This window comes from Hipposideros armiger, unplaced genomic scaffold (genome assembly GCF_001890085.2).
Source record: "Hipposideros armiger isolate ML-2016 unplaced genomic scaffold, ASM189008v1 scaffold_141, whole genome shotgun sequence".
NCBI lineage: Eukaryota > Metazoa > Chordata > Mammalia > Chiroptera > Hipposideridae > Hipposideros > Hipposideros armiger.
The window spans coordinates 2,887,432-2,901,656 of NW_017731491.1; the positions used below are offsets into that span (position 1 = coordinate 2,887,432).

At 39.3% G+C, this 14,225-nt stretch overlaps 1 protein-coding gene across 2 annotated transcripts in view; it reads right to left on the minus strand.

The window, feature by feature from the left end:
• The window catches only part of METTL16 (methyltransferase 16, RNA N6-adenosine), a 67,103-nt gene that overhangs the window by 10,877 nt on the left and 42,001 nt on the right, over positions 1–14,225 (minus strand). For both annotated transcript variants that reach the window (XM_019650502.1, XM_019650501.1), the window contains 2 exons: positions 14,134–14,203; positions 13,019–13,108 (listed from right to left, as the gene is read on the minus strand). In XM_019650502.1, coding sequence (XP_019506047.1) covers positions 13,019–13,108; positions 14,134–14,203 — 160 coding nt within the window. The remainder of the gene's footprint in view (positions 1–13,018; positions 13,109–14,133; positions 14,204–14,225) is intronic.

Consider the following 14,225-nt stretch of genomic DNA (forward strand, 5'->3'; position numbering starts at 1 on the left):
TATCAAACCTTTTAAAAAATTAACTTAAGTCTAAGGTCAGGGTCAAAATGAGTAGGTAAGGATTATAAGGAGAAAGCCTCAAAAAAAGAAACACCTGGTTAGCTTTGAAGATCTTTTCCTATAAAAAGGAGTCCCTGATAATTATGCTGCTGTTAATTCCAATTCTGCCAGGAACCAGTGACAACACGCGTACATATACACACACAGTAAGGTCCATTTAGTGGGTGGGGCCTTATAAGAACTAACCAGCAACCCCATATCCCATACATACACAACAAAATAGCCAGTTTATTCTATGCTAGAAAACTTTTAGACGGAATTTGTAAGAAACAATCTACATTTTGTCTTTATACCAGATATTAACTAATAAAAAATAAAAATGAAAGAACACGAGAAAACAAGCCTAGAAGAAAAGGAATAAAACCAAAGGGTGTGTGTATGAAAAAGAGCCTGCTCTTGAGAAAGGAATAGGAGGCTCTAAGCCCTGAGTCTGAACTTGCTCAATTAAGGTTTCAGACAAGAAGAGACAAATTCATATTGACATTAAAACGGTAGTATTGTTATTACTCAATCACCCAGCATAAAAAACATAATTTCTACAGTCTACTGAGAGTCTAACACTTTGCACTAAGGAGCTTAAGATAATGATTATTAAGCTGGGGAGGAATAAAGATGGTGGTGTATAGGATGGGGCACAAGAACCAGATTCTCCATTCCACCCCGCAACATCCAAGGTGGTTACCATGGAGAGGTCAGAGTTCACTGTAACAGGGCCATCCCTGACAGCCCTCCTAGCCACCAAAGCATGTGCAAATACAGTAAAACGATAGTGCCTCATATCTCTGTTGACAGAGGTAGTAATCATGTGCTTACAAACTCCAACCAAGTGAAGATGCTGCTATGATTCTCATGTGTTTTGCTAGAGCCAGCCTGCTCTGCTCTGTCTCCAAAAGTAAGAATGGACTCATCATCATCATCATCTCTAGAATTTACATGAGGGAAATACGTCCTCGCCAAACCTAACAAGTGTTCTATCAAGGATCCACTTTCCAAGTTCTGAGGGAGTCAGAAACAACAAAACAGATGACTTATTGCCCTGATATCACAGGGCCCAGGGCCCAGGGCAACAAATGACCCTGATATCCCAGGACTAAAAGGACATCTTCTCTGTCTTGAATGTGGCTCTTTTACCTTGCATCCTGGCCTCAGTTTTCCATATACAGTGATAACTGACAAGTCTGCATGCACACATACACATACATATTCTCAGGATTGTTTAGGTTTTACCCTATTATAGAAACTAGGCACTCAAGAGACAGGTAATTTATACTTTAGAAATTCTGAAGCAAAGTTTTTAAATGATTAAAGATTAACTTAAGCCTGGCTTATAGCAATTCTTTCCCCCCTCATGTTTGTACTGAGAATTCTTAGTAGGCAGGGCCAGAGTAAAATATAGGAACAGGTCTTAAGAAATTAATAGTTAAGATCAACCCCATAGGTCTCTGGGAGTAGGTAATTTTATCCCCTGCCACAACACTAGTAAATAGAAGCTGTCTTTTTTTCCCCAAATTGAGATGATTGTATTTTGCTAATATGTTTGTAATCTCAAACTACAAGTGTTTTAAATGAAGAATGCTACACTCAAACTGTCATAATCTAGTTTAGCAGACAAGATAACATAAATAATTCATCATTTTTAAGTGTAATAATAAAAAAAAATCAATCCTTTAAAATGGCTAATTCAGTTTAATGTAAAGAACCAGAAGATGAATTTACAACTGATTTCGCATTAGAAGATGCACTACTATGTTACCCAGCTGAAATGACAATGCGAAAAAAGTTTGGTGGGGAGCTGTAAATCTGACAGGGGATACAGGGTTTGTATCTTTGGAATGGCAAGTATTCAATGAGTAGTAACCAACAGGGGAGGAGCTTCAAGTGTTATTTTGTTGCAGTGTTAAAAATACATTCGATTGAAACCATAAACTGGACAAAAACTTCTTAAATTTTAAAATATGCTTTACCTAGCAGGGCTGTTTATACATTTCTTAAATCCTCACTCTTACTTTAATTTCTAGATCTCAGTGGTGTGATCAGTCAAGAGACTTTCAAATTAAGTGTAACTTGCCACAAATCCATGTGGTACCTGCCATACTGCCAAAGCTCTGCTATTAACTACACAACTAAGGCTGTAAAAACTCCCAGTGAAGCCACAAGCTGCATGAAATCATTAAGTTCTCTCTAGTACATGCAGGGAAAGAAGAGAGCCATTCACTAGAGATCTGCTGAGCATGAAGCCACAGCCTCCTTGTTTTGACAAAGCAGCTTCTAGAACGGTCCTGAAGGGGAAGGAGTGCTCTAGACCACTGCCCTGGGGTCTCTGCTGCCACACGCTGAATGGCTACGGCCCCAGGTACTCCGGGAAGAGGCAGAATGCCCAAGAGCTGTTACTCAGCACAGCCTATCATTATTCAGAGAAACAGAGCCAGGTGCCAACACTGACACCTGGCCAGAATGTAAACAGGAGGTGAGCTGGGAAGGCCGGCCCGACTACCTCACCACTGTGCCTTATCCAAACATGTATCGCCTCTGCCCATGGAGTGGACTGGATATTTTGTTGTCTAAGGGTGTAGCTTCCTTGTTAACAGTCCAGTGGACATTTCTATTGTTATCTTAATCTGACAGGTTACTGTTTAAAATATCCTAATCATCTCCAGTATATAGATAAAAATCATAAAGAGTAAAAAAGCAAGGGGAAGAAAAGTTTATGTAGAATGCTACCTATTTAAAAAGGGGTGGTTATAACTCTATAGGTGTATTTCCTTATTAAAAAAACAATGGAAGGATAAATTATGAAATTGTTTAAATAGAAACCTACAGAACAGCGAGGGATTGGAGTGAAAGAGACAAGAGAAAGAAACTAGACTTCTGACTATATCTTTTTATTTTGAGATTTGATATTAAAACCATGTAAATATATTTTACAATTACAAAATGAAATTAAATAATACAAAAAAAGGTAACCCCTAAAATAAAAAGTAAAATGAAACAAATGGACTTGTGTACAGACTTGGTGGCTATAAAACCCACAAAGAGGAAACATTCCAAATGACCTTAAAATCATGAGATTTTTGCCAAGAACCAAAGAAAAAAAAAGAAAAAAATAGCTATTTTCACAAATCTTTTAGTTGATGGTAATGTTAATTTTGAGACTTGTGGTGTATCCTGAGCCAAAATAAATGAGTAATTATGTTAGTATGGTTGATGACTGAGATTTTTGACGGAAGATACACCATATTTCCCCATGTATAAGACGCTCCCATGTATAAGACGCACCTTAATTTTGGGGCCTGAAATTTGAAAAAAAAAATGTATTACATAAAGTTATTGAACTCAAGTTTTAGTCATCATAAAATTCATACAACTCCTCATCACTGTCAAAACTCCCAACCATTAGCTTGTCCTCATGTGTGTCTGATGAGGAATCACTGTCTTCATATATTGCCTCATCCTCAGTGGGAAATACAAGTAAAAAAATCTACAACCACTGTATAAGACACACCCAGTTTTTAGACCCCAAATTTTTCGAAAAAGGGTGCATCTTATACATGGGGAAATACGGTAAATGGACAATTGATGTTAAGTAGAAACCGAATAGAAAGTATCAGCATGAACTTAGAATGTATTTCATTTTTAAAAAGAAAATAATTATCCTAGCTTTAACCAATGAAAAAGCCTAGAACAATGACCAACCCAGTAATAACCAACCTACTACCCAGATAAATACCTCCAAATACCATTTACCACTAAAATAAACCAGAAGTCCTTGGAGAAATGGCTGATTCCAGGTCTGGGATAGGAAGAAATATGAGCCAGGAACAACTTGTCATACTAGAAAGCAAGGAAGCTACCAAAGACTCTAACGGCCATAATAAAACGTCTCAGGAGTCAACTTGAACAAACACCCCATGGCCGAAGATGGACAACCTGGGCATCAATAAAGATAATAAGTGTAATGGACTGAGAAATATTGGAAGTATAAATCCATGAGTTCATAATACTCTAAAAACAAAAACTAAACCACCCTCTTTGGTCAGTTTTGGGAGATAGGAAACAACTAACTCATCATTCTTTCTTTCTTTTTCTTTTCTTTCTTTTTGTAATTCATCCTTCTTAAAACTGAAAAATAAAGCAAAAACAATCAAGCACTTCTCCTGATTTTACCAGATGAACTGTCTGGTAACCAAATAATTGATAAGGGGAAGTTTCTCCTTATAACAGTACTTCAGCTAATAAATAAAGGAGGAACAAAAGAATTGAAATACCATCATTTTACAACTCTAAATGAGTTAATGTGTCTAGGCAATGATCATCAACAGCTGCTCGGGTTATAGAATGACACAAGCAAACATGTGCCTCCTGATGGAAGTGTACCACGCACCACCTAGAAAGTCGTCTTGCCCCTGCCCCCACCCCTTCCTCAAATCAAGCCTGTATCTGATCAAACCTCTAGATCTAACTACCAATTTACAGGAAAGACAGGGGCCAAGGAACATGTTAACACCATGGAGATGCACTCAGAAAAATCCAGATGTAAAAAATTTTACAGTGTAAATATCCCAGTTTCTTTATTAAATTACAAGGAGTGAATGAGAGAAGAGGGAAGAAGAGCAGAGAGGCAGGAAGGGAGGGAGGGAGGGAGGTCACTATAGAGTAAAAGCAATTTAAAGGGCACATCAACCCACTGCAATGTATAAACCTTATTAAGAGTCTACTCTGGGGGACAGTTCAAGGAATGTAATTGATAATGTTGTGAATATTTTGTAGGGTGTCAGGTGGTCACATGCCTTGCATCATGGATGGGGAAGAGGCTTGATCATTGCACTGTACACCTGAAGCTGATGTTGTATAATATTGTATGTCAACTATAAGTGAATATATANTATATATATATAGTCATGGGACGTGGAGTATAGTGTGGGAGTGGAGTCAAGGGATTTGTAATAGATATGTATGATATTGGGGGGAAATGGGGCGGCGGATTGGGGGAGGGGGGTTGTCACTTCGAGGGGTAAAAAGTATAACTAATTGCACTGTGTTGTACAGCTGAAACTAATTCTAAAAAATGTGTATTTCATAATAAAAAATAATTTAATAAAAAAAGAGTCTACTCTGACATACTTTAAAACATTTGAGACAATAAAAAAAATCTGATCAACTATGGAGCTGGCATGAAGGAATTACTGTTATTTTAGGTGTGATGATGATATTATAGTTACAGGTTTTTTTAAAAAGAACCTTTACCTTTTAGATAAATATGAAAATAGTTATGGATAAAATAATACACTGTCTGAGGTTTGCTTCAGAATAAACAGGGCAGGGAGAAAGGAATACCTGGGAATACAGAGGAAAGAATGGCCGTGAACTGTCAATAGCTGAAGTGGGTGAGAGGTAAATAAGAGTTCATTAAACTGCTTTCTATCTTTTTGTAAATTTGAAATTTTCTGTAATAAGAAGTTTTCTTAAAAAGTTCCTTGAATGTGAAAAATCAAATGATAGAGCTCCTAGAAAAAAATAACATGAGAATACTTGCCTGCCCTTGAGGTAAAGAAAGATTTCTTGAATAAGACACAAAAAGTACTAATAACCATAAAGGAAGACTGGTACATTGGGCTAAATTAAATCTATGATTTTTTTTTGTTTATCAAAAGATGTTGGCAAGCTACAGTCTGGGAGAAGACAGTAACAAGATATATAACTAAAAGGAAGCTCATATCCAGAAAATATTGAAAATGCCTACAAATCAATTTAAAAGAAAAGGAAAACCAAGTAGTAAAATAGGCAAGAAATTCAGACATCCGACATAAAGAGAATATCAAATAGTCGATACATATCTAAAAAGATATTAAACTTCATTAGTTATCAGGAAAATGCAAATTAAACACAGTGATTTAACTGTTAGGGCATCAGTGTTGGTGAGGACAGGGTGCATCTGCCAATACTATCAAACACTGCTGGGTGTAAATAGTCCCTTTCGGAAGATTTCCTAAAGCTGAACTTACACCCCACAACCCACGGGACCCAGTAGTTCCACTCCTAGGTTTATACTCAACTGAAATGTAAAATCACATATAAGAATGTCCACAGAGACATTATTCTAACACCTGCACACTGGAAACAACTCAAATGTCTCTAAATAGTGGAATGGATAAATTGTAGTATATTCATATAATATAGTAACACTGTTCCAAAGGATGAACTCTCCTCCACATGACAATATGGAGGAATCCCACACACATAATGTGCACGAAAGAAATCAGATACTAAAGCCTGCAAACAGACAAAAGCAATCCGTTGTGACAAACAGTGGGATATTGAGAGAGGGAGGGGTTAGTAATTGGGAGTATGAGAGGGAATTTGGGTTACTGGGAAATAAGTCACTAGGATTTAAATCTATAATAGATATGCTTTTATAAAAGCATATATTTCAATTTTTAAAAAGAGTTTACAAAATTATATCTGAATAGAAACAGAATTTAGGCAATTGAAACTGTCTAAAGTTGATAAATGAAGAAGCAAAGGTAAAAAGCATATTAACTTTCTGTGGTGATAGAAATGTTCCTCATCTGTGCTGGCCAACATGTAGCTTCTAGCCACATGTGGCTAACTCAACACTTGAAATGTAGCTAGTGAGACTGAGAAACTGAATATTTTATTTTATTTTAATTAATTTTAATTTAAAGAGGCACAGGTGCTAGTGGCCAGCATACTGGACAGCACAGATCAAAAGATATGGAGCACCACCATAGGAACCAGGATCTACTCAAATATTTTCTCTCTGGGGAGTGGGATAGTATAAAGAAGTTGAGATGGGTGGGGCCAAGTTGCTTTTATCATCAATTCTTTTGTGCTATTTGATGTGTTACTTTCTGTATGTATCATTTAGGTGAAATTAAAATTTAATTTTAAAAAAGAAACTACTCTTTCTTTTGAGTATGTGAAGCACATACTCAAAATTGTTAACAATGGTTATCTTTGGGTGGTGAGATTTATGGTAATTTTTCTTTTCTTCCATAAAAAACAAAACAAACAATTGCCCATATTTTCTAAAATTTTTACCATAAGGAAACATTAAAAAAGAACAAAAATGCCAAAATTAAAAAAAAATACCTAGTGCCTCAAACTTAATCCCCTCTTCTCTAATGCAGGAAGAAAGGTTGAAAAAGGGTGTACTGGTTCAGTAAATATTAAGTGCCAACTACGACATACTGCTCAAAAAATGGGTAGAATAAATGAATGAATGTATGATTCCTACTTTTAGGGAACTTCCAAATTAATGGATAAATCAAGATGTGTGTGGTATAAACATAAATCAGCAAGGTTGGTTTTTAAATAAATATTTAAATAAACCAATGTTCAAATTCAAGGGAAGGCCATCTGCTTAAAGTATTTACCTTGGGGGATCACCTATTACAGTATGTTAAGAGGCCATGTAATAGTTGTAAGAAATACCTTCCAGCTATTAAAAGAAAAAAATCAAACCCACTTTTAAAGCACAAAGGTAATATTCCATCTTGGATACCATTCCAAAAAAGCTATGTGGGCTTTGAAAGCAATTTCAACAAAATTCCAAACTCTAAAAGAGAATTCCTTTAGGAATGAAAAATAATTATAAGCTGAAACCCAAATAAAATGTTTTGATAAACAGTAATAGAGTACATGCAAGACCTACTAATCTAACATTGTATTTAATTCTGTGTGCTGCATTTTGGGAATAGAAAGGTAAAAGTAAATGAAAAATAGAAATACTGAACTTAACCTTTTTTATGATTTATAAAGTAAACACTATTTGTCATACTTTGTAGAAACAGCAATGGAACTACACAATAAATATAGGATATCTTTTTACATTATTGTCAATTTGACTCAATAGTAAAATTATTTAATTAAAAAAAATGAAAACAGGGCCGGCTGAGTGGCGCAATGGTTAAGAACTGGCTTGGGACGCCAGAGGGCCCCAGTTCGGATCCCACATATGAGGGCCAGTGACACTGCCCTCTACAGCTAAGATGCTGAACAACAGCTCAACCTGGAGCTGGGCTGCGTGAGTCACTGGTGACGGTGTAGGCTGCAGCCCCTGTGGCAGTGGGTTGCCATGGGCTACTGTGTGTAGCCAGCAGCCAGCGTGAGCAGCCAGCAGCCGCAGTGAGTGGCCGTCCAGAAGCCGGCGACTGATCTGCCTCGCCCAGGAAGAGCGCAATGATGGTGCCAACTTGGGCCAGTGAAGCAACGTCCTCCACAACTAGACTGAAGAACAAAACAACAGCAACTTGTCTGTTCCCCTTCCCCTAATTCCCCAGCGCTGTTCCTATCCCTCCCCCCAATTCCCAAAGGGAAAAAAAAAAAAAGAAAACAAACATATGTACATTATGAAGAGAATACAAAATTCAAATGGATTTTAAAGAGAAAAGAAGAGACTACATGAGCATAGGGTGCTTTCTGGGAACTTTATAGTCACCTTGATGCTGAGGGGTTTGTCAGTAGCTTTCCTAGGATAGCTGGCACTTCAGTGGAAAAGTCTGAGAATCTCTGTGCCACGTCATTTTTTCCTTAATTTTCATTCACTTAATTATTATTTGAGGACCAGACAGTATGTCAGGTTGATGCCATGTAAAAGAGACAGTAATGGGAATATGGACAAAGCACTACAGTGAACACAGAAGGATCTTAACATCAGTTTAGGAAGAGTCGGGGCAAGCTTCCCAGGAGGTGGTATCTGAACTAACTTGGTAGACGAGGAGTCTGATGGTCAGGAAGAAATCGCCTGGCAATTTTTAGTTACCTATTGACTATTTGGATATTGTCTTTATGTCAAAAAAAGGAATTTCAGAGAGCAGTCGCTCAACATTATTGGAGCATCAAATATCGGGTTGTCAGAAAAGTCATGACGCATTTTTGCAACGAAAAACAGAGAAAAAATATGTCATGACTTTTCTGACAACCCAATACATGGGCAGATGAGAAGAAAGGGTGGGAAATGATAATACAATATATTTTATCGAGCATTTACATACCAGACACTGTATTAAATGCATTTAATCGAGAAAGGACTGTGAGCAAAGGCTGCACAAGGTCAGCTATGACTCTGGCATCATGAGAAGTCTGTGGAGGCTCATATGGTAGAAGACAGTATAGTCAGGAAAACACGGATTGAGATGGAAGGGAAAGTCAAGGACAGATCTAGGAGGCCCAAGGAGCCACATGACGAGCCCATTGGCAGCAGGTAGCCACTGGGGAGTTTCTGAGCAGCATGGTGAGCTTCGGAGGAGCCCACGTGACTCATCCAAGAGAAGAGAGGCTGCTGGGAAGGGCCTGTAAGCAAGATGAGCGCCCACAGTGTAGGTTCTTCCGTGGTCAGGCTGGAACAAAAGGCTGCACTTTGGGAAGCAGAGTACCAGGTGACTAAGAGCACAGGCTATGAACTCAGACAGATCCGGGTTCCAGCCTGACTTTTTAGAGCCTCTCCAGTTTACTCATCTAGATGGTGGGGATAAAATACCATTTAATTCACTTGACTGTTGTCAGATGTAGACAAGGTGACATAATGTGCATAAAGCATTCAAATAACAACGAAGATCACATCCTGTGCTTCAAATCTACTAAATCTATTAATGTCCTGCTCGCGATGCTGCACCTTAGTACAAGTCCCGTGTCATTCCTTTTAACATTCAGCAAATACCTACTGAGCACCAGCCACAAGTCAGACATGGACACTTCCTCCTCCGTGAGGTCGTCTCTGATGAGCCCAGCCTGAACCGCTGCCTTTTCTGAACTCCTTAACTCCCAACGGTTCTTGTCCCTACCCTTCATTTCAGTACTTATTCACACACAATTTTACATCAATGCTTCATGTGTTTTTCTCTCCCATAAAACTATTCATTGTAAGGGATAGAAAATCATGTCTTATTTCTTTGGTATTATCTCAATGAAGATCATACTTAGTAACAAAAGTAACTAAGAGGGTCCTTAGCTTTGGGTTTGCTCAAGAGCTCAATTCCCTAATCATCACAGCATAATGTATAATGTACACTACCCTGGTACAGTACTGGTTTTCAAACCATTTCTTAACAGCAAATCCTCTCAACAAATAAAACCAATATATAATATTGCTAAAAGCAGATGAGCTCTGATTAAAATGAGAGTGAGGCCTGAAGTACCAACCTGACGTCTTCTCCCAAGTGTCACCCCCTGGGGCACCCCCAAGGCATCCCTAATCTACCTGGAACTAGTTTGAAAGCCTGTGGGGTAGTAAGTAGAGCACTGTCAGGAGACCCCGACTCTGAAACTGACAAGGCTATCTAATTAATTTGACGCCTTCCCTCCACCTGCTCTCCAAAGGACCCTGAGTTATTACTCCCTAGACAGGCAAGTCCCAGGAAATGTCTTGAACACAGGGGAAAAAAAAATTTTTTTTTAACACAGGGAAAATTGTTTTTAAACCAGAGTTCCTGGACAACCCTCATACCAACAGTGCACAACTTGCTAGATCCACATTATTTTTCCTTTTTGTTTTAACGGGTGTCAAACTTCTGAAAGCAAAGCAGAGCTGATATAACGCCCGGAGCAATTAGATGAGAAGCTGGGACAAAGAGGTTATTCTAAGGGGCTTGTTAAAATTCTGTAAAGAACAGTCCTTACAGGATGCTTCCTTACATTTATCAAGTCAGAAATGACTGTACAAAAATTCTATCAACATTAGGACTCGTGTTTTTGCTGCTAAAATAAATCCAGACAAGAGCAATGGGCTTAGTGTAGGCACTTGAATCAGCAGTGAATTAGAATTTTTCAGATTCAGCACCAACATAAAGGAGTCAGTAGGCCTGAGATAAGTGAAAACAGAAGTTGCCATAGTAACTTGCACATTTACCCTAAAAAGGCAGGAATGGGGGTGGGGTGAGAAAGTAGGTCAATATTTCTGCTTAACTAGCTCTAGTTCTTGGCTTCCGCTCCTCACTAAAGCAGCATCCGCCTCCCTCCCCACCCCCAACAGGAGCACGAGGGAAAGTCAGGTGATAGTCACTCCTTCAAAAAGCAAGGGCTGGGGAGAGGTCCAGGTAGAGGGAAGGAGAACCAAAAGGACAGCCCACTAAAAGCCTCACGAGTGCCCTGGGACCACCCCTAGGAAAGCAGTTGCTGGTGAAGGGCACCAGTGCTAAGAAACTGTTGCTGGGTTACCACAAATCAGAAACTGCCATTTTCCCTGTAGCCGTTTAAGTGCACCTAATGGAACACTTGGGAATGCATTATTAACAGCTTTGGGATGGGGTCGCGGTGGGGAGAGATGAGTATGCTGGCATGGGAGAAACCTGAGGCCCTTAGCGAGAGGCATTCTTTGACGGTTGAAACCATGAACAGGGCTCAAGAATGGCCTAAAAGAGAAAGGGAGGGAGGGAGGCTTAGAGGGCTCCTTTTCAAAATAAGCTGATTTTGCTAACACAGAAACATAATGCCCTCTGATACTCTGAACTGAAAAAGCTACTAACCCAAGAGGGCCAGGGCGACTCTGGTCTATGAGACGGCATGGAGGGTGCCGGCGCTCATTATCAGCTCTTCCACCTGCGGTGCCAACAAATATGGGCAGCGGGTAAACAGAAAGCCCTTGGAAACTCCTTTTCTGCAGCTGTTAGTGTCTGCAAAGAATAACCCAGGGCGTTACTGATGATTTTAACCATCAGTGTGAGAGCCCTGGTATTCTAGAAGATGACAAACAGGAGGGAGGCAAAAAAAAGCAGAAACATTTTTTGAAAGCAGTGAACATTTCACCCTCTAACCTTTAGACAGCCCACAGCATTCACTGTACAGAGGTGGGTCTAGGTGAGCGATGCCACTCAAACTTGACTGGAAAACTTACTCAACCCAGCAGGACACCTAGTTGCAGAATACAGCAAGGACAGGCTGTTTCAAATTTGGGCTCATGTACTCAGAATTACCTGCAAATTGTCCTGTTGTACTTCTGCACATGTCTCTACTCCTCTGCCCTATGAGAGGAGGGAAAGAGGCTCATACACAGCAACATTTAAGATGACTGTAGAGCTCATGGGTGGCCCAGATCTTGGGAGAGGAGCACCGAGAATAAGTCTACCATATACAGAGACCTGAAGGACCAGGTACTAGGCCTCCATCAATCCTATGGGCAGAAAGAGCACAGGCCGAGCAACGTGTGCAGAAACTCCAGGCGGGAAGCTCCAGGCAACAATAAGTTAATCACTCCTGGGGAATGAATGGATGCTATCCTATTGCAACCTCTCGGTACAGCCCAGAAAATTTATTCAGTCTCACCAGTTCATAAGCATTTTTCCTTTACGTACAGCAGCAGAGGGGACAAGGAGAAGTTTGTGGAATAAACTATTTTCTAAAACATTCTATTACAGAAAATGTTTGAGCTCAAGCATACACAAAGTAGAGAGAATGGATAATGACCTATTATCACCCATCTTCAAAACTGATCAATATTCTAGAGCTAATCTGAAAGCCAAGATAGGGATCATTCTAGTGAAAGGTTCTAAGTATTACACATCGAAAGTCTGCAACCCCAAATGGCCATTTCTATATTCACCCAGGAACCCTAGGAGACAGCTACTCTAGGAAAGCCACAGTAGCAATGGAAAATAAACAGACTTCCATTTCAATTCTTGAGGAATGTCCAACAGAATAATTATACCCACAAGGTGTTTCCACAAGTCACATTATCTGAATTTTTAATTCCTAAAAGATGCATTTCCAATTCATTTATGTTTGCTAAGCAAGAATCAACCGCGTTGCACCAACCCACGAGAAAGGCTCCACGGTCATCACAGTCAGCCTTCCAGGGCTGTGTCGTTACAACCACTTTCATTCTGACATAAACATTTGGGACAAACATCAGGGTAGCAGGACGGTACTGATTCAGTTTACTTATGACCTATTAAAACCCACCACGTGCTGGCATTTGGAGAAGCAGAGCAAGGTCTCTACTTACTGGTACTGTTACATCATCATAAAAGCTCCAAGCTAAGGCCCATCTCATTGTTCGACCTTGACAGAATTCAGTGTAGGTGACTTTAGGAACCTGAAACCAACAAACATAGCATCTCATCAGATTGAAGTCATTCTACCAATATGTTTATGGCTGCTGCCTCATGTGAAATCATTGGTGTTGCTCTTTCTTTTTATCAGTTAACAAATACTACTATCCAACAACAGTTACACGTAGCTGCCTAATAATGAATAAATTATCTCGTGACAAAGTTGTGCTTTCTTCCCCCTCCCATAAAACATTTGAGAGAATTTAAAGTTCTGGCTTGGAAGTGCAAATATATTAAACACAAAACACAGCTCTTCAGGGAATCACTGGTAAAATGATTCAAATGGTTTTCTGGTTTCCTTTTTTAAGAAAGAGAGCCACCAAAGGCTGGCTAGACAGAGCTATGTAGTCTCCCTTTCCTCTATCATTTTGGGAAAGAAAATGAAACTGCTTTATAATCGTTACAATTTTTACAATGAAAAGGTATGGTAGGAAAAATAGGATGGGCAGAGTGTCAGAGAGTAATCAGAAATCAGGAACTTGGTTTCTACCACTGACTCCGCATCTGGTCTCTTTCTCTGAAAAGTCATCCTGCTCAAGCTTACTCAAGCCAAAACGCCATAAACTGGTAGGGGAGACGGAGGGGAGTATTTATTCATCACCTGCTTTTCAAAACAGAAGCAAGGGGCTAGTTGCGCCATAGTGGGAAGCACACTGGACTAAGGATCATCTGGTTCTAGCTGCTATTAGATAACTAGACTCGTGACGCGGAACAAGCCCCTTAATTTATACAGCCTTGAGTTTCTGCAATTATAAAGGAGTCAGGTGCGGTGTCAGTGGTAGGTCGACACCAGGTTTTCGGATTTCTGGGTTCTCGCTGATATTCTACTGTTTTCCCAACTTTTCTTTGTTTTAAGTAATTGTCAAAGAAGGCCTTATTTGAATAATTTGTAAAAAGGTTCAAGCAAAAATAAAACAACAACAAAAATCCACTTAGAGTTTTAAGGTATAAAGGAAAATTCTACCATCGAAAGTAGATACACAAGAATAATAACGACAAAGGCTTTTACCCCTTGGATGCGAAGTTCTTCCTTCAGAGGAGCAAGGCTGCATTTCTTTCCCAGCATACAGCTGTACCACCTAGGAAAAACAATCAGACGAG